Raw genomic sequence first — 27,941 nt, forward strand, 5'->3', positions numbered from 1 at the left:
ATACATACACAAATTACAAGGGTGGGAGAAGTACTAACATGTTTACTAAAGTGAAAGCAGTACTTCCACAGTGTAGAAAATGTTTTCCTGCATTCAAAAGTATGAACATACAATTATACTACACGATTTTAAGTAGGCAAACGGTAAGTAAAAGTTGCCTCCTCATAATGAATATATAGATATAGCTTTGTATTAATAATTAAACATGTCAAGCAGCTAGTTATAAACTAAATGTTGTGGAATTAAAGTTAAATGTTTCCATCTGAGATGTAGTGAAGTAGGAGTATAAACAAAATAGATGTTACAAGTGGGTCAAAATGTTACTTTAGTACAGTATTATTTGATTAAATGAACATAGTTATATACCACAACTTGGTGGGTTACTATGTTCGATGGTCATTGCAAGTATTTACAGAAAAACTCAGACCAAATATGCAGAAACAGGTCATTTATTCACAAAAGACAGGGAAACATCAGTGACAAAATCAAGGGCATTATCATACACTCATTTGAGTCCATTATGCACTCGTCTCTCACCCCACGCGCGCGCACACACACACACACACACACACACACACACACACACACACACACACACACACACACACACACACACACACACACACACACACACACACACACACACACACACACACACACACACACACACACACACACACACACACACACACACACACACACACACACACACACACACACACACACACACACACACACACACACACACACACACACACACACACAATACATTTATACAACATTTATAATTCTTTCTACAGATTGTCTGGCAGTATGGTTAGCTGGTTTACGGCCCCATTCCTGAGGCTCTATCAATAACTTAACAATCACACAAAGAAATGTGTGCTATACAGATTAAACATTTACTATTATCAGAATCTACATGTATGTACATGTTGTATGGTTGTGACACTGCAGTGAATTTACATTGAAATGTGATTCAGCTACATTTCCAAAAACAAATATATTTACAATATTGTACAAAATAAACAATAAAACCATGATGATCATGTTAAAACCTGAAATACAGTTTCACTAGGTCTCTGCTGTTCAAACCAACTTGTGAAAACATCAGCAGTGCAAGCTACTCACACAATACAACACAAATGTAAATAACAACACAGATAAGGCAGATTGTTCTTTCAAGTTTACAAAATAATCTGTGAACAGTCAGTGAACAACAACAGCAAAAACATTTGTATCAGAAAGACAAGATGTAGCAAGAAGTAAAAGAATAGCTACATTGAAGTCTGTACTGTAAACTCAGAGAAGATTATGAAAATGTGCTTTAAGTCTGAAGAGGTGGGGAAGGCTTGCTCCTACGTTTGGTGATCTTATAATGACAAGAATACATATGAACACAGTGTGTGGAGGTTGATAAAAAACAAAAGCAAAAGCAACTAATAGAGAATCAGGGTCGATGACATTTGACACAAAAGTCAAAATATAGCAGGCAACAAGTCTAAACTGTACACATTGGATTAGTAGGTCAGAGAAGAATACAGAATTATCTTAATATTTTTGTCCCACACAACTCCCACTATCAGATCAGGCTGACATCAAGACGTGACAGTTACTCTTTATTACCGCCATCCTGTCAGTTTATGTCATATATTCCTCTATTTTTCCCTTTGAAGGGGCCATATTTCACTCATTTTCAGATTGATATGTGTATTTAGTGTCTCTAGTGTGACATGTCTCCACACTTTAATGTTCAAAAAGCTCTTTATTTTCATCACACTGCCTGTGTTGCAGCACCTCTTTTCACCCTCTGCCTGAAACCAGAGCTCATAAATGCATGATAGGGCCCCTTTAAAGCGATGTCTATTTCCATCACACCAATTTCCCCTCTCCTATTCAGGATTGTTATCCAGTTCTTGCGTTGTCCTTTAAATAATTATCACAACTTTTTTTCTTTCCTCTTCCTACCCTCGTTCCCTTCAGTTTCGCTCACACTCTCCTCTCCTTGGTCCATTGTGAGCATTTCCTCCGAATCGCTGTGGCACTGTGACGCAGAGTGAGGCATCGCAGAGTTGTTGTTGTTGTTGTTGCAGCAACGGGAGGCAGAGCGAAATGTGGCAGAGCTGGTGGAGAGAGGTGACGGTGTGTCCTCGTCTCTGTCAGGGCCGGAGCTGCAGGAGGGAGATGGAGGAGGCAGGGAGGAGCAGACGGAGGGCTGGAGGAGAAGAGGTCAAGACAATTATTTTTGTATTAAGATTTCTGAAAATGTGGATATTGGATAACCATATGCAAATTAGGAATTATCTTATGAAATATGTGTTCAAAGAAAATACAAATAAAATTGATAGGAATGACATTGAATAGTTAGATATTTGGGAAGAGTTCTGGCTCAGAGTAGGAGGGACAAAATTGAGACGGCCTTTGAAGATTTGTATTGTCAAATTTGAAAAATAAAAGTTTGTTACCACCATACATTTTTGAGTTTTCTAAAATATTTGGTTTGATATACAAAGAAGGCATTATCTAATGCCCTCTTTTGGTCAATGCATCTACAGACGCAACATACATCTGCTTTTGGTTTCCGGTGTATGTTCACCTGTAATGAGACACTGGACTTGTTGGTCTTCTCTTTGACTTTAGCCAGAGCTCCTTTAAGTCCTGTGGATCTCTCTGCCATCTCCAGGGCTGCTCTCAGCAGTTTGGGGGTTTCCGGTCTTACAGGGGCTGCCGGGGCCTGAGGGGGACCTTTAGGCTCTTCTTTGGGCTCAGGTTTCTTTCCCTTGGTAAGCATCTTCCTGTGATTGAGACAGCAACAGACATCAGTAATGGTGTGATACATGCAGACAAAGCAACAAAGCTCTTGGATAACTCTACTTCTGAGGCCCCAGTATATCTACAGGGCAGATACAAAGCAGTATGCCAAGTATTTTTTTGTTGTGGTTTCAAGATAATGATAATTGCTGCTGTGTGGTGCACTGATGTTTAACCTGGCCTTCTTGCGGAGCAGTTTCTTGGACTCTGGGTAGTGCACCAGGATCTCATTCAGGTCTTTCTTGTCCAGGATGAAGAGGTTGGCAAATCCATGAGCGATAACATTTGCTGTGCGCCGGTTACCCCCACCCACTGCAAGCAAACTGCCAATCACAGAAACTATGGTTAAAAAGCGATATTGTTAACTTTGCCATAGGTCAGTTGGACTTTTTAACATAACATTTTATGAATTTCATCCAAAGGTTTTAGAACAAAAGTAAAAAAATCACACTTCATGATTGTCAGAGATGGCAGCTTAGATAGGCAAGAACTGTACATAATAATGATTTGATAAATGTCCTCACCTGATCTCCCCGAAGACTGATCCCGCTCTGAGGGTGACAAACACGGTCCTTCCATCCGGTCCCCCGACCACCTGCACCTCCCCCGCCTTTATGATGTACATCTCACGACCCACCTCCCCCTGAGCAATATAAAGAGAAGAAGAGGCAGATCATAAGAGGGACAGAGCAATACACATGGCAACAATGATAAGAAAAGTTGCCACATACACTTTCTACAAACAAATAAGTTTGCGTTCTACCTTTTTGCAGACATAATCCCCAGGCAGGTAGACAACTGAGCGAAGGCTTTTCAGCATATCAAAGATCATCTGTCTGTCACAACCCTGTCAAGATGGAGGACGAAAAGAGAGAAAGCAGTGATCTCTTGTGGCTGTCCTTATCACAAGTGTACTATCTATGGAGTCATAACAGTGCCATAAATGGGGGGGAAAAAGTATGTAAAGTAAATAAAAAGATGTAAAATATATGCATAAATTGATAAAATATTAAATGTAGAAATATATATGTTTTAAAAACATGAAAAGAACAATTGTAAAGATTTATATTTTTATTAATTTACAAATGTATCATCTTTTTGGGCCGTTTTACGACTATATACAGCACAACTTGGTCTCACAGCAAGATTAGATACTAACTAAACCATGTCTGTCTTACTGAATTGTAGATTTAAGAATATACTGTATTGAGTACTGTATTCATCTTATGTGTTTTTACCTGAAAAAGAGCGACTTTGCTGACGATGGAGTAGTTGACATCAATAGCAATGTCCAGACGCATTTTATCTGGCAGCTGAGTCAGCAGCTCCTGCTCATCTGGAGGGCAGATAATGAGAGGTACAGATTGACTGAAATGTGACGTGTATAAGAGACGAAGGAAGGTGCACAGATCATGCTCTCCTTACCCAGCATGCCTTGTGATTGCCAGGTGTAGTTGTACCAGGTTTTGACACGGTTCTGCACGTCTTTGGGGATGCGATATGAGGACATGTATTTAATGGTGTTGTCCATACATGTGCGGTAGTAAGTCTGACCTGAAGTGGCTGCGCCGACCACATCACGCATCTGACAAACATAACACCATTTTGCACAAAGAGGTTAATGGCATGCAATTGTGGCAAGTGTCTCTGTTTTTTTATAAACAGATAAGAATGCATAAGATCTAGAACTCCCCTTAATTTAAGGTGTAGAAAAATAATATCAATAAAAAATGTAGAAAGATAGTACATAGAAAAAGCAGCAAACATGCCCTATCAGTAGGTAACACTGCACTTAAAAGCAAAGTTAACAGTACAGGGAAGAAGATTAAGTATTTCATTGTATTCGCTCTCGCAATGGAGTTTGTGTTGGCTTGAAAAATGTGTGAACGGCCTACCTGTCCAATCATTATTGAGAAGGCAAAGACTCCAACAAAGTAGTTGATGAGTTGAAAGACAATCTCGAACAGGGTGGTGGGGTCCGGCAGACCACCAATGGTGATCAGGGTCTTCACAGCAAAGTAGTAACAGCGAATGTAACTGAGCAGAGACAACGACGGGAGGCATTACACAGAGACAGAGAAAAGATAATGTCTTCAGAATTATAACTTGATAAGATGTTAAATAAATGCCAACATATGGGACTAGAATAGACCAAGAGGATTCTATATGTGACTGATTCAGGTAAAAACCATCCACATTTTCACATATGATTTGATTTCTGCAATCAATATTTAAAAGTTTTCAAATGTTTTGGAAATGTCCCAAAAACCTTCTGCAGCTACTGCGGTGAGTGGAGCAGCTTGACAAGATGCTCGCCACCAGGAGCAGATGTTATGTAGCAGTACAGGGTTGTAGTTTATTGATTTGTTTGTGTCTCAATTACAATGTTTGTCACATTATTAAATTACATATACATATTTATATGAACACTTTAATAATCATGGAATTCATTTACTACTATAGTCATTAAAAAAAGTTATGTGTGTGTAGTCTGTGTGTGAATGGGTTAATGGCACTGACCTGTTGCCTTTGCCGTTGTACACCCACTGTGTGGAGCCCAGCCCTGTGTAGGCAGAGCCCCAGTAGTACAGGCAGGCATTACAGTGGAGACAGTAGAGAAGGTAGGTGGTGGTGCGGATCACCCTGGGAGACAGAAAGCAAAGAATTTAAATAAACAGAATATCTCAAATCTGTTTGCTCATCTCAAAGAAGGAAGGAAGACACCGTGACAGCAACAGAGATATAGAGAGGATTCCTTTAAGGGCAGTGAGATATGCTGCAGCTGACCTGTAGATGTAGGCTTTGGTCAAGATGGCCTCTAGACGCTCGTTGAACTCAAAGAAGGAGTTTATCTGGGGAGGCGAAACAATGGTTAGTTTCAAAATTGGCATTCTAACAGTTGGAAAATTGATAGCTGAATAATTGACTTCCTATTTTTCAAAGCGGATAAACAGAGCCCTGGAAGTTAACTTCTCCTTTGTATTGATGCCCCACTGACAATAGATGTGATATCCTCAGTGTCTGCTGTTTGTAGCGTAGTACATTTATGTGAAAGGATTCTTAGTGGTTTATTAAAGCAGTAATAAAGCTCACCTTCAGCAGCCGGGGTAAACGAAGCAGAGGGTTGATGCCAGTTTTAAAATAGAAGATCTCCAGGGGAACAAGGCTGGCTAAGTCAAACTGAAAAATAGAAATGTAGCACCTAATTAAATACATGAAGTAAAGCAAAAAACACTTCAAATGCTACTTTATTTCAACTCAAGTAACTTACCTTGAAGCGTTTGGTTTTCATGTAATTCTTTCTCATCTCTTTTTTGTCACACTGTAATAAAAAAACAGAACGATTGCCGGTATGAACAATACTCACACGTTGTAATTCCTTTAAAAACAAAGCTTAGCTATGTGTTCTTTTTTTTGTTCACAATAAAACAATGTTTCCTAGGGCTTGGCAATTAATCAAATTGTATTTGTAATTACTGTTGTGCTTTTCAACAGTTATTAAGATTACTGTTTTGAAACAATATATGTCTAAGCTGATTTTCGGTTTAATTCAGTTTAAAGTGAAATAATTTGTTAAAAAGATTTTATCTTTTTAAAGTTCCATTAAGGCATGATGTTTCCGAAAACAATCAGCAATTCTGTTAAATAAAATGTTATCATGTTCCCAGCGTCCCCCTCACCACTATGTCTCCTCCACGGACGAACTGCAAGCGCGGCTGGAAGATGGTCATGTCCAGAATGTAGATGAGGTCACACAGGTAGTCGGTCAGCAGCCAGTAGTAAATGTTGTCGGGGGTCTGGTAGGGGAAGGCCCAGCGCACTGGGATGAACCAAGCGTTCCAGTTCCACGCAAAAGAGACCAAAAACATCCACAGCACGTACATCAAGTCTGAGGAGAGAGGCAGAGGAACAAGGGAGGGAGGGAGATGGGTCTAAGGAGAGGCTGAAATCAACCAGTACTCATACGGTATGCCAGTAACTACAGAAGAGTGATGGAAAAAGAGCATGAATACAAAAGCTTAATTTATAACGTTAAACATTTCAATTCTTAATCGATATATATATTGTATTTATTTCCTGGGTTTTTCTGCACAGTTGCAGATCAAGATGATGCTACGCTGAAGCTATTCATACTTATGTTATCTGTTGAAATAGAGGTGGCTTGTGTAGGATATTTGAATGCTGTGATGGAAAGATTTCCAGAAACTTCAGACTGTGTTAATTACAAAAATAAGGAATTTGGTACAGCCGTAAAAGCAAGCAGGATAGGATCTGTGATAAAAAGCAACATGTGGATTATACAGAACTACGTTTTATGCCAAAGTAGAACAATTGGTTGTGGAGGATGAACTAGCTCCTTAAGTCCTTACGAATGAAGGGAAAGAGGGAAGATGAAGGGGTGAATGACAGATGATGAGAAGACAGGTGCATGTAACTGGACTGTAGATTCATCTTTACCCAAACCCCACAGCGCTAAGCCATTGCACTCTGGTTGCATATAAACACACTTAAAAACACTTTAGATCTTTAATAATGAGCAGTAAACCGCTCAATTCATTTCAATAAATGTCAGAACTTTGAAAAGTGTTAGTCTGTGAGTTGGGTAAAGGAGCTTCTAGTGTAGAGCGGGGTGGTGTTCGGGCAGCGGGGGGAGACTCGGCTGGGTTCTCACTGGTGAAAGGGTCGATGCTGGCAGGGAAGCGGTAGTGCACACAAGCGAGTATCCACCGAGGAGCTTTCACCTTGCAGCAGCGGCCAGACTGCTGCTCCTCCACTCCACTCTCCACTCCTCCTCCTCCTCTTCCTCCTGAGGGGCCTGCCTCTTCCTCCTTCTCTCCTCCGACCACTGGCTGAGCTTCAGGCTGAGCAGTCGAAGTCTGAGGAGGAGCTGAGGGGAGGTGAGAGGGAGAAAGTCAGAAGAACTCGTAAGAGAGATAATAAGATAAGATCTGGAACATTCGTATTTTCTCCAAAAAGTTTCAGAATGAAGGAACTGTAACTGTACTTCTTTTACGCTACATGGATCCGATGGACCACCATTGTTTTGTTCTTGATCAACAAATATCTTACCAGTCAATTTGAATGAACATATCAAAGGTATCATATATGAATATGAATTACACCTCTTTTTTGGAGCTATGTGCACATTATAGGTGCCTGCTGTTAGTTGGCCTCACAGCTCCTAAAAGAATGATAGCTTAAGCTGGAAACTACCACTTCAGTTGTTACCGGTTATTCCACAGCTTAACATTACATTATGCCAAAAGACAAAATATTAACTGTGAGTCAAAGTGACTGTAGAAAATATATTTTAAAAGTTTCTTGTTATAAACCTTTGTAGCTTACTGTCTTTCTCATGTTTTTTTCTTTTTTGAAACCGTTGTAATGTTATACACTTCCTAAAGTGACTCTTACTTTGCCTAATGTTAGGGTGCTTCCACCCTCATTTTTAATGAAACGATTAATACTCAGTAACTTGTAAAGATGTAGTGTGCACAGTCACACTTCTCTTTTTCAACTGTAAACTGCTGATTTTGTCCCACAACCATCCAAATGTAGATCTGCGCAACTTCTTTATTTCTAAAAGTGTACTGTTGTATATTGAGGATACACATGGCCAGCAGCCGGAAACAGGCTGGACAAAAAGAATATGTGTGAGATAATGAAAAACGATTTCTTTGTTTAATGTTACCTAGATCTCTTTAAAAAAGCTCCATGTGACAGGCAATTGTCCAGCTAGTATGACACTATATATATGATTTTATAATATAAATGTACATAATCAATCTCCAACATTTGGTTTATATGAAAGTTGTGCATTTAGGAAGCCCATTGTGAAACAAATCAATCAAATAACTAATCGCACCATCAGAAAGACTGCATGTTCAAATGATTTTAAATGTAGTTATAGCAATGTTAATCTCTTACCCCTTAGGTTTTGATTAATACAAATAAAACTACATTTTGTTAGCAAATGTTGCATTGTTTGTTTCATATAGGGAAAATATATTTTAAAGTGTGCTAAAAAGGTGTAAATAAATAAATCATGGGGGCACGCTTTGCCCACCAACTTTGCGTTAGGGTTACCTACACTCCCTATAGTCTCAGAAACATTTGTGTGTAAGGATGCAAGGTTTGGAGCTGTACTGAAATCAGCCGAGGGTTACTAAAGTTGAAAGAGAGAAGAGGGCAGGGACTCACAGGGGACGATGCTGTCTTCATCAGAGCTGTCCAGGTCTATGAGTTTCTCCTTCGCCTTCTCCGTTCTGTCTTTAAACATCCGGACCAGCTCCTGGAGACGCTCGTTCACCACCGTACTGGTCTGACTGGCCGACGATGCTGGCCGCTCTCTCATTCTAAGGAAAACACAGATAAATACACTTGTATTGTTGTCCATTCAACACTGCATGTCAGCACTTTATTCAAAAACTCAAAACGTCAGTTAGTAGTAAGCAGTGTCAGTGTGACTGTTTGACTGTGTGTGTGTGTGTGCGTGCGTGCGTGCGTGCGTGCGTGCGTGCGTGCATGGATGTGTGTGTGTGTGTGTGTGTGTGTGTGTGTGTGTGTGTGTGTGTGTGTGTGTGTGTGTGTGTGTGTGTGTGTGTGTGTGTGTGTGTGTGTGTGTGTGTGTGTGTGTGTGTGTGTGTGCAACGCTCACATGTCTTCTGAGCTGTGCAGGCTGGACTGGCTGGGCCAGGCTCTGATGTGGGTGCTTCCTTCTTCATCATCATCTTCACTTTGAGAGTGAAGGGTCCTACTGTTACATTTACAGGAGTATTTTAGTTAAATCATTGTTTCAAATTATCAGAACATAATTCAATGTAATGTGGCTCTACTTTACATCATGCATGATAGTATTTGTAAATTATTTTTGACATTATTACAAATACGCTTGATTTCTGACTATTATGCTTACTGTTTACTTTCTTACTGCTATTTATAATTTATTAATGAATTTGCAGTGAAAATACTGATTAAATGAGCAGATGAGCAAAGACTGACACATTTGAATGGGTGAATGAATAAAGATGAATAAATGATCGACTGGACAGCATGTGTAAATAAAACAATACATGGACTCTAGATAAGTTAAAGCAGTGTTTAACAAGGGTTAATATCTTACATCTTAGTCCATATACGATTCCTCCCACTGCTGATACGGAAGATGAGAGCAGGGTAGAGAAAGGGGAAATGTTAAGAAACAGGGATGGGGGGGGGGGGGGGGGGGTTTGTGAGAGGCATAGCAAGTGGATGACAAGTGAAGGTATCATCTCTACAGTACTGCATGGACGGATATGAGCCAATGGGCCTCTCGATACCCAAACTCTTTGAGGTGTCTCATATCAAATGTAGTTCTTTGTGTATGTTTGTTGTAATTGATCCGCTGTTTGTGAGTGTTTTGTGCTCGGTAGGCCCATTCATGACTACAAGTAGTGGACAGAGTGCAAGATTGTGGTGCATCTATTTTACTTTTGCAACAATCCGATAAAGACATGCAAAAGTGAAAAGAACATCACAAGAGAAACAAACAATAATAGTTTCACAATGTTTCACATGACAGACTGTGCTGGTCTCATGGTGTGTGACCTTTTGGCAACTAGAACTGTTGTTGATGTGCAGAATAGATTTCACAACCTTGGAGCCAAATAAAGGCCTTTCAGATGTTCTGAAGCACACACATGTCGTTTCTGCAGGACACTGATGTACAGACTGTAGCAGACAGTAGGGGGCAGTAGATCCTTCTCAAACACACAAAACAGTTTAAGACCAACAAGATAGTTACTTACTCTTTGTCTCCTTTGCTGTGGATCAGAAGCATGAGGGGAGGGAAACATATTATAATGCATGTACTTGTTTATATCCAAAATCAGCCTTTCAAAATGATAGGCATATGATATTAATATGTGAACATGTGTAAGTTAAAACCAGATGTCTCACCTTTGGCGACATCCTGAAGGGGTCACAGGGACAGTGAGGGTCATGATTTTGGGGTCCTGGGGGCCGAGGATTTGGGGGACATGGCTCTGACCCTCCCCACCTCCTCCTGCTCCTCCTTCACCTCCTCTCTCATGGTCGGAGTCGACATCTTCTACATTGACAGCTGGCCGAAGGCTGAGGCTAGAGCTCTCTGGAGAGGTTTAAAGACAAAACATGTTTGTTGTTGATTAGTGAACGGCATCTCAAATAATGTGCATGTGTATTTGGGCTAATCAGGTCAACGTTAGAGAGAGGCAGATTTTCCTGGATCTAATTAGGCCTGACTCAAAAGGATCTACCTGAGAACCAGGCCATGTATAACAGTCCTGGAGGCCGAGAGGACTAGCTTACTCACCTGGTAAGACATTGAGTCTGGCTAATCAGGCTCATGGCACACTGGCACAATTGTGTCTTCTTCAATAAATATAAAAAAGTGTCAACATGCTCTCTTGTACATGTATAGTTTGTTACAAACTTTAACAAGAAATGGAGGGCAGCCATGGTGTATATTTAAAAAATGTGTACTCCTCTGTCGACATAATGGAATAGTTTCTTAGCACTTATCTTTAAAAACTAAGCTACAGTAATAATGATTTTTGCTGCTTTGTTTAAATGATTTTACTATCTATGATTTTAAATAAAGTTTACGAGCAATCAAACGTTTTTTCAGTTTTAGAGATGCTAATCCTGCCACACATTATGAGTTTACTTATAATGGATGAGTTTAGGTATCTTCGAGGAATCTAATGATAGAGCACAGGTGACTTTCTGCTGATTCACCTGCAGCTCTTATTGCTGGAATGTCTGAGTCGTCTTCTATGAAGAACGCCGGGTTAGAGAGACCTGAGAGCTGGCAGGACGCTGAGTTGAGCTGCTTTGAGGGGGGGCTGACGATTGGCGGCAGGCGCGGGTAGGATGGCACATTGGGCAACTCGAGGGTGCTGCCGTTGAGGGAGGATGGAGACGGGGAGCGGGACCGGAGATGAGCAGGAGAGAGAGGGGAGGGCCGGACGAGCCGGTTCAGTTCCACGTCATGCTGATTCTTGTCTTGCTTCTGTTTTTGCTGTTGTTGTTGTTTCTTAGGCATCTTGAGGCATAAGGCTGTTGAGGCGGTTCTGGACGTTGAGGAAGTACTGCTGCACCCGCGTGGGAATCTGGGAGAGCTTCTGCGGGATGTTTGAAATGCCCTGGGAAATACTGGACAGATCTGGGCCCACTGAACCGTCAGAGTTTTTGGGCAAAAGCTCGGTCAGAGTCTGGGCGATATTTCGGGGGACCTGGGTCAGTCGGATCTGGGAGAGCTCTTGGCGCAACTCAGGGGGGAGGGAGGGTAAGTAGTTGGTAACGTCAGAGAGCTGGGTGGGTAGATTAGGCATGGGGGGTATTTTGGGAATGGAGATGCCGTTCTCTTTGAAGAACGCGTTGATGTTGCCCAGGCACTCGGAGGTTTGAGGAAGGCGCATCAGGCAGCTCTTAAATGCATCACAGCTGACTGGAGCTGTAGAGGAGACAGTTCAGAGACAGTCAAACAGCAATGTAGTCTTTCCTGAATCAGGGTTGTAATATGGGTTTGGAATTTTTGGTTCTATTTTATTTTTACATTTTCAAGGTCAGTTTTGAAAGTTTCAGTTTTCTAGGAAAGGTTTATCTTTTTTGTATTTAGTTTACGTTTTTGTTTGTTTTCATTAAGGCTTTACACTCAAGCACCTTTATCTCTTATAATTATTTTTAAATGAAGGAGAAATAAAGTGGTCCATGCAAGCTGTATTACTTAAATGTACCAACAATACAACTACATATTTCTGTTTTTATTGCATATAAAACATATTTAGTTCTGTGTTGTACCTACTGTCTAATGTTGTTGTGTTATGTGTAAGATGCAGCTATTTGGTAAATAAAGGTTGTATAAATGATGTTCTTGTTATTTAATTGTACAAGAATGGACTGATTGTGCAAGACAAGAGACATTATTTGTAAAGCAAATGCAACAGGTGTGTTCCATTTCTGGGTTTGAGTGCACAAGGAATGAACATAATGTGATTTATTATAGATACAAAAAATTACCTTTTTTAATTAACTATTGCTAACTTCTAACTTACCAGTCATATCATTTCCATTTATTTTAAGTTGAATAAAGGATATCGTTTTTTTATTGGCTTGAGAATATTTTCTACCCCTTGTTTTCATTTTAGTTTCCCCTAAAGGTCATGAACGAGAAACGAGAAGAGGAATAGTAATCATGGCCTACACACACCAGGCGACATGTACACTAAAGGATGCGGATGTAGAGAAGTTAAGACAACAGTTAGATAAGCAGCTTGTGAGTTCAACACAGCACAACCAGCCAGTCAGGCATGCCGGAATGAAACTGCTAATTAGCCAAAGTCACGTATAAATCAAAATAAGAAACAACAAAATAGGACAGAACGTACCACCACAGGAGTCCTCAGTAGCTTCCTCCTTCCGCAGAAAAGAAAACACAAAGCATATGAATGGCTGGGGAGTGTTGAGCTTCACTTTAGATTGGATATGGCATATGGCATCAAAAAGAATCACACATCTGTGTATAATAGCTCCCCATTTGAATGAGCATGGGGCTAAATATTTAAAATAATGTATTTCCCTTTAGGGAACCTTATCTCAGCCTTCCTTAACTGTTATACTTCAAAACATGAATTACATTAACAGAATGAAATTGGAAATTAGCAAGAAGATTTAACAATATTTAGAAATAACTGAGTTACATGTATTGCAGTCGTATATGAGGTAAAACATTTATCACTGTGCATGTTCACCAGGTGTACATTACTTTTTCAGCAGCGTTGTCAGCGTTGTTGCTTTGATCGTCTTCTTTTGCCCTCTGCGGCTGCTGGGTGATGGGCTCAGCTCCTGAGTTGGCTTCCCGGGTCTCTGTCTCTGTCTCTGTCTTTGGTTCTGGTTCAGGCTCCGACTCTGGCTCCGACTCTGGCTCCGACTCTGGCTCCGACTCTGGCTCCGACTCAGGTTCTTGGATCTTAACTGGTTCAGGTTTTGGAGGTGGGGAGGGGGACGACCGCTGTGGCTTCGCTTGCTCCTTTGGCTCTAAATAGTTTTTAATGATAGATGTCATTAGATGTAATATTATTATAGTAATATACGTAAATCTGCCTTGATGAGTGGTTAATAAGATGTGAAGGTTCAATAAAATATAGAAATATTATAGAAAGTTTATGCTTAGACTAAACGTGCTATATACTTTTTGTCACTCTTAACAATCATATTTCCTCGAGGGGACTATACTGTCAATTTTAAGAAGAAAAAAAACCTGGTTCTACCTGGTTCCTTAATGGTCGGTTCCTCGGCCTCCTCAGAAATGCTCTGCTCCTTTCTGCAGGACACAAAAGGTAACAAAATAGTTGGATATTTCATGAACTAGGATTTAAAAAACTGACATTTTGAGCTGAAAGCCCACCATAATACAGGATGAACATTTTGCACTTCAAGATATTTCATACGCAGGCCCGGTTCTACGGGGGTGCATAAGGTTGAGTCATTACGCACACCCTCATTTGAAAAATGAAAAGTAAAAAAAAAAAAAAAATGAAAAGGGAAAAAAATGAAAAGTGAAGAATATTACATATATAATAACAATAATAATAATAATAGTAGTAATAATAATAAGAAGAAGAAGAAGAACAGATCTGCATCTGCAAGGTGCTTACACAGCAGTCAATGATGGACATCAGAAAATTGTTAAAACAGCCAGCCCTTATCGCCAGCAGTAACACTGCATCTACTGCAGGTAATAACAGTTCAGATCATGGGGACATTACGTTACCCGCGGCCACTGTCGGTGACACTAACGTCCTCCCGCCCGACTCGCCAGCTTTGCTTGGCTCGCCCACGGAGGCGGAGCAGCCGCAGCTGTCTTCGTTGCCCCAAACACCGCCACCCCTCGGCAGCCCGCAAGTGCCAGAGGACCTCGGCAAAACAGAACCTGCCCAGGTATATTTAAAAAAGTACCCAACTCGCCTGTACAGTGGGGTAAGGTGCTCATTTTGCAGCTCATGGTTTCAAAACAGAGATTGGCCGGAATATTCCTGTAAAAAAGATGCCATCTTCTGCTATGCACGTAGACATTTCGGTTCAAGTAGGCTAAGTCAGATGCCTTCACAACTGGCTACAACAACTGGCGCCATGCTCTTATAGGCTACGTGATAAGGGACTGGGAAGGTATGAATCAAGCAAAGAGCACAAAGATCTCTTCATGTTGCTCTCAAAGTGCACCAGATTGATGGTTTTAACTTCAATATTTAAAAAATCTTCCCGAGGGAGCATGCCCCTGGACTCCCCTAGTGGAGGTGACCACACCTAGACGCTGTTAGGTCATTTTGTTCTGGAACCGGGCCTGACACAGACCGAAATTCCCCAAAGTACTAACACTTGTTGATAGAACTTACGTCTATTTGTCTGGCTGAATTTGGGCCAGTTTAAAATACATTGAAGTATGCAGCAGACATATGTAACACATTTAGATAACATGTGTATCCAGGTCCACAGGCGTTTTTTAACATTAGGATGGTTATATGGTTAGGCTATATAATAATGTTACTACTGTTATCTGCACCAGATTGATGGTTTTAACTTCAATATTTTAAAAAACTTCCCGGAGGAGCATGCCCATGGACTCCCCTAGTGGAGGTGACCCCTCCTAGAGGGTGTTAGGTCATTTTGTTCTGGAACCGGGCCTGACACAGACCGAAATTCCCCAAAGTACTAACACTTGTTGATAGAACTTACGTCTATTTGTATGGCTGCATTTTGGCCAGTTTAAAATACATTGAAGTATGCAGCAGACATATGTAACACATTTAGATAACATTTCCACATAACCAGGTCCACAGAGGTTTTTTAACATTAGGATGGTTATATGGTTAGGCTATATAATAATGTTACTGCTTATTAATTAAATTGTATTCTCTTTTTTCCTATAATTAACTAAATAATTGTTAAAACGGAAACCATTAAAACACAAATACATGATCTACATAGACTGGCCCACTTTTCAATTAATACCTAAAAATGTGGAGGCTTTAACTTTACTCAATGTTAGCCGGTGGTTAGTGTTTACTGTTGTTAGCCTGACAGACAAGCATGTAAGCGCTAATTGTCTTTTTAAACCAAGATAGTAATTATATTAGGGTAAATAATAGGTAAAACTTATCAAATGTGTTACATAAAACGACGTTAGCGCGAGATACTCACTTTCTCTGTCAATTATCACATGCGGTATTCGATAACAGTGCCGAAATAAATGTCCTGGAACAACGAGAAACGAAAGCACGAGCTAGACTATCTGATTTTAGAAAAACAACATGAGAAATCTTCCATTACATCTCCGTCCATCATTTTCCTGCGTCTCCAGACGTGAAACCGCAGCAGCAGGTGCACACTGTTACCGGGGGAACCGTTGAGAGGGGATTTGGGGGGGGGGGGGGGGGGGGGGGGGGGGGGGGGGGGGTAAGAGTGTTGCCAAGCGAAGCCGGGGTTGCTATGGCACGGTAGTGTGATGCTGAGGTAGCGCGCGGCAAAGATCAGATAACGAGAACCCATGGGATTTGAGTCCGACAGCTAAATCACCGTTATTATTGTAGTGCGCAGGTAGGCCTGTTGTGCTTCTGCACTTTTTCCATATCACGCTAACTTATGCTTCTAATTAACTACCTTTGGAAGGCAATTTTGGACGTTGCCCTGTTTATCTGATATTTGAAACCTAGTTACTTTGCACATCGCACACGTTTTAGAAAAACATACCCCATAGAAGCTTGTATAAGGAAATGTAAATCAGCTTTGTCCCCGATGCAACTTTAAAATGCTGCTTATATTATACCATATTAAATACAAACATAATGATTCAATTATGCTCTGAAAGATGCCATGTGGCTGTAATATCATACAATTACAAATGAATGCAGACGCAGCTGTTCTACTAAGTATATTTTCCATTATGGTGTTGCTACTTTCCCTCAGTCAAGGATCTAAATGCACTGAGTTCTCTCGCTCATGTTTCATCACACAAGGGATTTCTAGGAGGTTGAGGACAGAGAAGACTCCATATTTCAATTCTTACTGTGTTCCTTGATGGTCCACTTCGTTCTCCTCTTCTTGTGGATCTTGCAACCTGGTCACAGTGAACATGCAGTGTTACATAACTTCCCACAATGATTGCCAAAATTAAAAAACACACCAATCTCTAATGAGCACAGCTTCTTACTCAGCATCAAGCTCTTCGTCCTCCTGATCCAGGAGGTCTTGACTCCCCAGGGAGAGTTTGATGGACTCATTGGCCATCTGTCTAATGGCATTCTCAGCTGTGGTCCTTGCCACCTCCTCAGCTATAAGCACCATCTCTGAGCGCTCCTGCAGCAGACTGAACACAGGCCGCATGTAAATGTCAGTAACGTAGAGTCTTCTCTCTACACTTTGTCTATTTTTGTGGACTTTACTTAAGTTATTTGTGGTGTATATCATTATTGTAATAATTGATATTATTATTTTTGAATGACAAAAATAACTTTGACCTTTGAGGACATCAGAGTAACTTTTTTTAAATAGATTCACAAGGGTTAATTTACTTCCAATTATTTGTTATTATTTGATACGATAGGGGGCATTTGCACCCCTTGGATCTGACTTAAAAAGAATGAAAGACTTAATCTCTGCCCACCCCCACCCTCTTGTTCTCCACCCCTCTTACCGTTCCTCCATGCTTGCCATAGCTACACCTTCGGCCTCCTTCTTGATGTTTTCAATGAACGGCGTCCAGCGGCCCGTCTGGGTCTCAGCATCTTCTTGAGATTTTGTCCCGCTGTCTGAAGGTGCTGGATCAGGCTCAGACTCGGGCTTGGACTGTGTCTGCTGTGTGTTTGTTGATGATGTAGTCACTGATGGGTTAGGGGCTGCGACTGTGGCCGGATCTTTACGTTTCTGCGGCCCCTCGTTGTCTGAGTCCACGTCTTCTAGTACCATGTCAGGCCTGAGTTTGGATGAAGCTACGGAAGGTGACAAGCGTTGATTTGTGGGTCGTGTTGGAGATTTGGTTTAGGGTTTGCAATGCAGTTTATTCAGATTTAATTTATCTTTATGTGTAGAGGATGCATGGAGATAATGGAAGGTGTTATTGATAAGACCACCAAATACATTTCACATTGAATCTTTATTACTCCTGCAGTATATCCTTACAGTACAGTGTGTAATTACATGAATGTGTTCTACTTCTCTCCATGACAGTGAACATTTATTTCATAACGTAAAATCTTCTGAAACAACACCACATCCCGAGGCCAAATTTCACAGTTCAAGACTGTATAAATTGATCAAGTGGATCAAAATAGGCCTACTCTTACATTTGTGTTGTGCGACCTTAATGGAAGCTAACTCAAACTGTTACATGATCAAGACCCAAACTGAAGAGTACAATAATTAACAGATTCTTATGGGGTAGGATATAATTAAGTTAAAGTATTATTAGATTTCATCTAAACATCCTATCATCAGTATAAATACAGATAGAGTTTATACTTTGCCCACAAATAACACAAGCATTAATAAACATAGCTGCCATTTAATTATTTCAAGATTACTGTGAATTGGGAAATGAAGACTGAACATTTGATGCTGAAATCCTCTTAAGTTAATGACCAGGACAACATTATTTTAAACTGCTATTGTTCTTTTGATGGATGTGAAAATGGCAACATGAATATAAAGTGTAAATTGCCATAGGTTAAAGCACAGTAAAATCGCATACAAATGTTCTTTCTGCAAAATGTTGTGGATGAAACTTGCAGTTGTTTCAAATAAATGGCTAAATGTTTCTGTGTCACACAGAAAATGTGCAAATGTATCATCTAAAAGCCCTAAGACAAAAGCTTATCGTATAAGCTATAGAATATATAGAACACCTTTAAGTTATAGAACAGTGCACACATATTATGTTGGAATACATTCATATGAAACTGTATCTAGTACAGTAAGGTGAGTTGAACATATCTTTATATTCTTGTAGTATTTTACAGCTGCCGGTTTCAGAGCTGCACGTTGCAAAGCACCTGTAGCTCCCCCCTCTCCCAACAGTACAATATGTCAGCTTGTGTGCGTCTGCATGTGTGTATCTCTATGTGTGTGTGTGTTGATCAGAGCGTCCCCCAGTCGTCTCCTCCTGCTGTTTAAGGGGCTCGGAGCGCCTTCCCCCCTGAAACAGAAGGAGAAGAGGGACTGAGTTAAGCTCCGATCGTCCGACCAAAACACCTCTTCAAAAACTATGGGGGGAAAAACAAGACGGTGCTTCAACAGAAAATACTTTCCAAATATTATCAAAGGTGCTGAAGAGTTACTCAAAATGGAGAAATAATTATATTCCGAAGCCTTCAATAAAACACCACCCCATGTTATTAAAGAGATGTGTGTTATTATTCTCCAGTTACTTAACACGCTTTCTGGAATATATGATGTTATGTAGAGATCCACTTCATTGAACTGTGAATTGTGGCATGCGGGCAAACACATGAGTAGTGAAGAAAACTTAAACTTACCTTTCTTTAAAACTTCAGCTACACCCTGAGAAAGCAACACAAAAACATTTATAGAAAGATTAACATGCTGAAAAATCAGAAGAAGAGAAGGAAGAAAGAACTGTTATTTTGTTTGATATTAAAAGAATTACCTGAGCATCATCTTTGGTTTGAACGGCAGGCTGAGGGATCTTTAGGCCCAGGCCTGCCATGAACCAGCCAACCATACTGTGGAGAGACAAACTAATGAACTGTGTGCACTTTAGACACACATTTTACTGTACTGCAACTTTACAGTCTCTTTCATTATAATAAGTCATTAAAAGGAAAACATCAGTAAGATTTGTTTGCGTAGAAATCTCAGTCATGCATTTAATATTGATTAAAATATTCCCTTGGAGATTGTTAATTGTATTTTTAATGTTGTCATTTGAAAAAAGAGTGATCATAAAGGACAGTGGGGGATCAAAACGTACCTTGGGGCCTTGCCATCAGCATCCAATGAGATTCCACTGAGAGACTCAGGTGGTGGAGACAAGACTGGTAAGAAGAGAAAGACATGAAGTTCAGTATACAAAAACAAGTATCCATCCAATAAAGTCAGAATATGTCCTAAGTGTATTTGGATTTAAAAGTAAATGGAGATCTGCATGACCATAGTGTTGAGAAACAGACAGGAGTTACTGCACTGAAGCTATCAATCTGCTGCTGTAAATGGGGGCAGTAGCTAAACATATTTTAAACACGTATAGAAATCAACCTCAATTTAAGTGAACCTTGTAGTCAGACACACATGAGGAACTAAAGCTATCTTCTTTGCTCTTTTTAAGGTTGCTACTGATAAAAACAGTCATTTAATATGGCAGAACACAGAAGTTGTTGGTCTGCTTTTGTCTTGATATGTTTGTTTGTTTCTGTCATAGTCTGACTTGGGTGAATCCAAACTAACCTTAAAGACCAGCGGTAGACCAGATACTTCCATTTTCAACAGGCTAAAATGACTGTTTTTGTCTTGCGCTTTGAAGATAGATTAGATAACAACTTTCAGTTCACCGTCTGAAAGGCTGTCTGACGGCAAGGGTGAAATCATTCTAAATATAGTGTAAGACATCTTTTAAGTGGCTAAAGTACCCTTTGCTGCTGCTCCCCTCCACAGCACTACATTGCTTTGCTTTGGTATCAGTAGTCTCTGTTTTTCCAACTGCCATGTACTGTAGATAACGATGTGGATAAGTGCCTTACAAATCCAAACTATCCCTTTAAAGTTTGAATGTTTTACTAAAGTAAGTTGAAAGCTATGACTGTCCATGCCAGTGTGTGGAGGTTTGCGCTGTGGGTACATGTGTCAACTGGTGTGTATTTAAATGTTTGTGTTGTATGTGTGCATGTACTTTTGTCCAGAGAAGAGCGGGAGGACTTGGTTGATGGTTCTAAGGGTACGGCACCAGGGGGCAGTATAAGGGGTTGAGGGACCATTTGCTTTATCCAGTTCACAACGCTGCAGCAAGAAAAAAAGACAAAGGTCAACTCCTTACACGTTTACAGTTCTCTTCTCTACCTGTACTGATGTGTGCATGTTTAACGTGTAAAGATGACGGTATAATCACTGTTGATGTGTAGCAAGAAGTGGTGTGTACTCACTTAGGAGGAAATTGAGGAGGCTCAGGCTCTTCTTCATCCTCTGACTCCATCTCCACCACAGGAATGTGAGGGAGGGGATCAAAATCTGGAAGGATAGACGCACAAATCAGACAGCAGAGATCAGCTCAGCAGAAGGGATGGTAAATTACTGATAATTCTCATCAATTCAAACATAACTTTTGTACACGAATAATTAAGAAACTTACCTGGCATTGTTGCTGCCTCGTAGATCTAGGATGAAATAGATCAAAAATGCTTTGAGTCAGACCAGCAGAGGATTGTTATACGGTTTTCAAAGATTTCTCACAATATTATTTATGCTTTCTTTAGAAATTGGAAAAAGGGCATTGTGTTTTCTGCACCTTAGGGCTTGGAATATATTGGACTTCAACACTGAACACATGTCACTTGTTAAATGCGTTTAAATTCAAAGTTTAAATAATAATTTAAAGATAATGTTAGTAGTGAATGCATTTTAATTGATCTGGTTACAAAACTGACTAAAGTTTCTGTATTGAAATGTGACTTTCATATGCTTGAATTTTGCTTCTGTCTTTGTTGTCTCTTCTTTTATCTGTAACTATGTGTTTTTGATTATCATGCTTAATCAATTGCTTATTTTAAATTGATTTTGACTCTGAATTAGATTCCCATCGTTGTTTGATTAATATATATAATGAATATGCATTATTTATTAAACTTAATATCCATTATATCAATGTGATCCCCAAAGAGGTTAATGGTTGTCTGTTCGTCCACACATGTCTCCTCCTGCGAGCCTCCACTGGGATCAGGGTGGGCTACAGATGGTGCTCATTGGAGCAATAAACCTCACGTCCCACATGGGCTGCTTTTATGTCCATACCCACAGTACCCATGTGGACTAAAGGTTCAGCCAAGGAGGGCTACACGTGTGGGGCCCTGATGGGTAAAGCTGAAAGGGGGGTTTTAGGGGGTTTTCCTTTCCTCTAGTGCAGGGTTTTCATCTGATTTCAAATAACAAAGTCTTGGTTTTTAGAATATTAAACTTGTTTCGCCAAATTCAGATGATAAATACAACTTTGAAGCTTGTAAAGGCATAATTACAAGCGGTAACTTAAATTCACAGCAGGCATAACAACAGCCGATGTTTATTGTGAGTGTTTCCCCGGGAAACAAACACAATAGAGAGGCGAAGTCACGCCCATCTACTTCCGCTCCATGGGACCTTATTTCGGAAAAATTATGTATTGAAGTCAATGGAGAGAGAAAATATATCTCTCGATCCCGTTTGAATTGTGATGATGTTTGTCAATCTTAAAAAATAATTTCCACGTCAAAAAAGTCAGTTTGTCGTAAAACTGTTGAAATATAAGACCATGAAAAATACGCAACTAGAAAGACTACAAATCCCAGAATCCCGGTCCCGCATGCTGGCTCTTACGGAACCGACTAACTCCCCTTGTGTGTATGTACAGCTCCCAACATGCCCAGACTTGTTGTGATTTTCACTTCTTTTAATACTTTTCGCCTCATTCTGAAAGAAAGAAGTGAAATGTGCCAATGTGACGGCCATCTTGGTGTTTGGTGCGAGACGGGAGATGTAGTTAATTGTGCGGTTTCACACAAAAAAAGTGTTACTTCACAGTTTTACCACACATTTTAATTGTTTTGACTTGCAAAGTTATCTTTTAAATTGACAAACATCATATGCGTAATTCGTGGCACAATTCAAACGGGATCGAGAGATAATCTTTCTCTCGCCATTGACTTCAATACATACTTTTTCCGAAATGAGGTCCCATGGAGCTCCCCTGGAAAGGGAGGGACTTCGCCTTTGCCTACACACAAACGCGTCACAGATTATTTCGCGGTATTTGGCTGCTGAGCGAAATCCTGTATGTTATCGCGACGTAACTAGGAGTCTAGTGGACGGTATCAGTGCTACAAGTACAACATTTAAAAAAAAATTTTTTTTTTTTAAATTAATTACGTTGTTTATAAATTAATCGGAGAGCCGCAAAAAGAGGAGGTGGGGGCCGCCATTTGCCCATCCCTGCTCCAGTGTATTATATAGATTGTTGTGCATGCAACTAGCAAAGGCTTAAGTCCACACCAGAGGGCGTTTAGTGACATTACTATGTAAGAATCATGCATCTATTTGCAAGCGCTCCAACATATTGTAAGTAATAGACTTAGGGGCAAGACATCTCTTAGCATTTGACCAATCAAAACATTACCGACCCGATAACCAATCAGAGCAAACTGGACTCTGGTTTCAGACAGAGGGTGAAAAGACGTGCTGCAGCACAGGCAGCATAAGAAAATACCTTTTTGAACATTAAAGCATGTAAACATGTCACAGTAGAGGAACAAAATACAATTATATAACCTGAAAATGAGCATAACAGGGCCTCTTAAATCTGTACATTATTCAAGTGTTGTCTGGATTTGTATCAGTGCATACCTGAAATTCTCAGGTTAAAATGGTTGTGGCAAGGTGAAACTGGTTAAATGCAGTGAAGTTATTGGACGGGTTTAACCTGGCCGTTAATTCCCTAACAAGCTTAGTCCTCCTGTGTAAGCCTCAGGGACAATACTAAGTTGCTCAAGTCAAGAGTCGCAAAGTTAAAGACAAAGATTTGCTTCCTGTTGCTTGGGTAAATTAACATGTACTGTATAGATTGAAAATGATTAAAGATAAATCAAATGCAAATCATATATATATATATTTTTCCAGGCACTACTGATGTAATAATAATAATAATAATACTTAAGATCTCACCTCAGTGTGTTCCTGAGTGTCCTCAATCTCTTTATACTTTTCATCAGGCTGAGGCAACACCTTTGTCAGGCCCTGAGCGACCCAGCCCATCACTCCAGACCTGGGAGAAAAAAAACTCAAATATATTTCCCTTTGAACAATGTATTAAGCAATACAAATGCACTCTTATTGAATCATACTGTACCTTTCTTCACTTTCCCCCGTCTGATGGATGGCAAAGAAAGAAAAATAGAGAATGAGACATTTTGGAGGCCAAAAAGCTCCACTGCGAATCTCCCTCCTTTATGTATTTGCACTCTCCATCACAATTATATCACTGTTACGGTTCTACTTGTTGTGAAACTTGAAGTGTTGTGAAGCAGTGTTGCCTGTGTACTCTATCCCAAATGTTTTGAACTTTGTCTCAGTTATGAAGAGCAAGACTGGCCGGCATCTGGCATTTAAAGAAATACTTTACGCGCAAAATAACCATTTGTATTTCAATAACATCACCCTGTTTTACCTTAACATTATTGAAGAAAGCTGAATCAAGTATTACAAAACTGAGAAGTCGAAAAAATATAGATTTGCAAAATATAGATTTGCAAAATATAGATTTGCAAAATCTGTCACACATTTTGGGCAATATAATCCAAGTCTTCCCAAACACATGCATTTCAGTAAAAAACATAATATTTAAAACACTTTGCTTAATCAGGTGTGCTCCCTATCTGTGCAAATGTTGTTTATGCTCAAGTGTTTTAAATGTTTTTTAGCAAAAATACATGTTGAGCAAAGAGTGGATGGATGAGACCTGCATCATACAGCACAAGGTGTCTGATAGTTTCTTGTCAATACTTTGTGTTATTCGTACTGTGGATGCATGCGAGACATTTTCTTTTTCAAGAATTCAGGTAATACAAGATAATTAATTAATTGACAAATTATTTTTGGGGTGAAGTGTTCCTTTAACAAAAGCCAAACATTGGCAAACAGTTGATCAGTCTGATCCTTGAATTAGGATACAAAGATATATCTTTAATTGAATAACGACAATGCTAAATGCCCACGTGACCAAACATCTACACACTCACCCTTTCAGAGTCGGACCGGCTGAGTCGAGGGGAGCCGGTCGGCTGAGGCATGGCGCTGACGAAGCCATTTGACAGCCAGCCTAAAACTCCAGTGTGGTTCTGGCTGTAGAGGTGGAAAAAAACTTGTAAGATGACAATATATTTACAGAAACATACAAACATACAAGCGTAGCAACTCCCACATTTCATTTGTAGATACATTGAGAAATTGTTTGGCTTATAAATTAGTGAAACCAATTGCTCGAAGTCTAAGGTGATGAATTTAAATATCTTGTTTTGTCAGTCAATAACCAAAAGATGTTTAATCTAATATGATATCAAACAGAGAAAGCAGAACATCTCCAAATTTGAGTGTTCCACAGACAACAATTTTGGTATGGAAAAATAACTGTCTACGCTTCATCAATAATCAAAATAGTTAGTGATTAGTTCTCCGTCAATTGACTGATACATTATTTCACTAATTGTTGCAGAAATAGACAATTGCTATTATTAAGCCACACACAGAGGCTAGTAGTAAAAGAGGGTAACCTGTTCTGTGAATCCTCTTCTACGTTTTTCTGTGGAGGGCTCTTCACTCTGGGAGCAGATGTTTTCACACCGTTATCCGTCCCTTCAGATAACGGGAGTTGGGGAACCACTTTCACCACCCAGTTAAACATCCTGTTGAACACACACACACATAGTCAGCCCCTAAAAAGCCCTTTATGAAACGTAATGTTGTTAATAATGCTAAATTATAATAACACTTCCCTGGTGTTTTCATTAAAGCAGCCACTTCACCTCAAACCAAGGGCCCTTATTAGGAGCTAATGAGCTCTGATGATGATCGTTCACCAGCTCCATCTTTGCTCTCATCTGAGAACACACTTTTGCCAACCTGATATATCTTTCTGTACAGTGTTTAACTCGTAAATTGAAAAACTGTCTTTAATTTCGCATCCAACCGGTGGTGCTGCAAGACACTCTGGGGGCCCCGGCAGAGCGGAGATTACGAAACTGAAATTATGAAGCAGCTTTTGACAGCGCGCTATGCATGGAGGTTCTCGACATGTCATTGCAGTAAATTAAGGGGGGGTTTCATGTTGTCGTTGCTGTGGACCAATTTAATCTACCTTCTTTGGGGGGGCCCTTCTGGTCCGGGGCCCCAAGCAGTTGCCTGCCTTGCCTGCCGGCAAACGGCGCCCCTGCATCCAACACATTTACAGATTATCAAATGGTATATGTTGCCTAGAATATAAAATATATAATCCTTGATCTAACACATCAGAACTGATGTTCTGAGTCAAAAGTCAGAGGAGACTTGGGGCAAAGGGGCAGAGGCTATCTCGGGCGGTAGTTAATAATCTGCTTTACCAACCTCCTCCAGAGGTCAATCAGTTAGATAGGAAGAAATTAGACGCAAATGTACAGGAAGAGGGCATTTTCAATGGCCCAGTGCAATGAAAATTGGGAGATAGATGAGGTTTACTGCGCTAGCAAGAGCCCCCCTTTTCTGGTTTACTCTTAAATGTGACGTTCTTCCCCGCGACAGTTTGTTAACCTTTTGAGATAATCCACTTCAGCAGTGGGGCAAGGAGCTACTGAACTTGCAAGATGTCCTTCTAAAAAAAAACGTTCCACATAGCAACAGGTATACGTCATAGATCTACTATGGTTGAAAGAAAAAGCCTAAATAATTAACTTCTGCCTGTCTGTCCATTATACAAGAACTAGGAGAACAAACCCAAAATGTCACAAAAAAGACGTGTCACGGCTCTCAGAGTTAACACATTGTTTTTTTTTATTGTGGGATTTGTTATCTACTAGGAAACTGTTCACACATAATCCCCATGGAAGATGTCCTTACAAAGCAGATTGAGCTGTTGTTGTGATCACAGTTTGTGATTCTTGACTCTGCCAATCAGCACAGATCAGTGGGGCCTCTTGCCCAGGCTAGTCTCAAATGTGTTGCATTGGATTAAATAGTAGCTCCGTTCTTTCACTAATCTACAGCTAGCCTTTTTTGCTGATTAAGGCCTGGATCAATTCCTGACATACGCCTACATCCCACAGGATTACAATCAGTCATTAAAAGATCGTAAATCAGAAAAATACACCCCTAGGATAGACCTATAACTTTTTTTCTCAACTAATTTTGTTTGTAATTTAGGTAGGATTTATGAAATGTAAGACCTGGCAGTGCATACTTTGATAAAACACAAATCAGAATCTATAGCAAACATCTAATCACATCCAAATGTCTGCTCATATAAACACTCTACAACTGCAGATTCACACACTGTCATTTGACCAAGGCACAGATCCTCCCATTCTACAAATGAATGTAATCTGTATTTTAAATTATGTATTTTTTGAAAGCATTGTTACCTTACCTGCGTGTCTACAGGTGTTTCTGCATGCCGGTGGCGTAGAGATCCAGAGTGCGGCACAGCCAGCACAGTTCTGCTGGGATTTCCGCATAGGTTGCATGGAGCTAACAGGATTACCCAGCACCACCTGAAGGTCGACGCACAATCCTGTACCGTGAGCAATCCCAGATTAACAGAAGCAGAGAAACGATGATGATGTAATCTACATACTGTTATCACTCCTCCTCGATCACTGAGGACAGCAATAAATGGTGACTCAAATAATCCCAGACTCTAGGGAAGGTAGAAAGGGAAAACATCCAGTTGCAGAATTTCAACTCATTACACAAATAAAGTGTAAAATGCAAACCAAGTATTTTGAATGTTTTGTATAAGCATCTGGATAATTTTGTATTTAACACGTTACACTCCACTTCTCTACCAAAGGAGGACACTTTTTTTTATGATTTATACTGTCAATAGGGGATTTGTTTTACTCTTTGGATAATACACAACGGTAGCCTTCAAGGAGAAGCTGTACTCTCCCTTCTCCCTCCTCAAGCTTTTCATCTCTGTTCCATATTATCTCCCGTCCCTTCCTGATTACAGGTGTATCCCCCTCACGCACTCAGTGACGCAGGGCCATTTCCTGACTGACAAGCAGCAATAAACCTTCTGACTTATTAACAGTCAGGAGGAGACAGAGGAAGCCAAAACGTTAGTAAGGCTCAGGGTCTGACAGGACTCTGAATGATCTAGCCTACTTTCTTTC

At 40.2% G+C, this 27,941-nt stretch overlaps 1 protein-coding gene across 1 annotated transcript; it reads right to left on the reverse strand.

The window, feature by feature from the left end:
* Positions 1 to 548: 548 nt before the first annotated feature.
* On the reverse strand, positions 549 to 27,915 carry LOC307039697 (uncharacterized protein). Its single transcript, XM_079682019.1, is given in 39 exon segments — positions 549 to 2,215; positions 2,597 to 2,795; positions 2,988 to 3,134; positions 3,336 to 3,454; positions 3,575 to 3,658; positions 4,050 to 4,147; positions 4,237 to 4,396; positions 4,707 to 4,848; positions 5,332 to 5,454; positions 5,599 to 5,663; positions 5,905 to 5,991; positions 6,083 to 6,133; positions 6,492 to 6,700; positions 7,484 to 7,699; positions 9,013 to 9,167; positions 9,470 to 9,568; positions 9,935 to 9,964; positions 10,599 to 10,613; positions 10,750 to 10,939; positions 11,569 to 11,864; positions 11,866 to 11,867; positions 11,871 to 12,286; positions 13,221 to 13,248; positions 13,598 to 13,869; positions 14,103 to 14,155; positions 16,898 to 16,948; positions 17,042 to 17,197; positions 17,525 to 17,819; positions 19,362 to 19,386; positions 19,493 to 19,568; positions 19,817 to 19,880; positions 20,732 to 20,838; positions 20,982 to 21,066; positions 21,188 to 21,212; positions 23,746 to 23,845; positions 23,930 to 23,949; positions 24,819 to 24,921; positions 25,350 to 25,481; positions 27,194 to 27,915. Coding segments are annotated over 38 exon segments (4,770 nt in total). The 5' UTR covers position 25,481; positions 27,194 to 27,915; the 3' UTR covers positions 549 to 1,939.
* Positions 27,916 to 27,941: the final 26 nt, after the last annotated feature.

The sequence above is a fragment of the Notothenia rossii genome, assembly GCF_949606895.1.
Source record: "Notothenia rossii genome assembly, chromosome: 5".
Classification (NCBI taxonomy): Eukaryota; Metazoa; Chordata; class Actinopteri; order Perciformes; family Nototheniidae; genus Notothenia; species Notothenia rossii.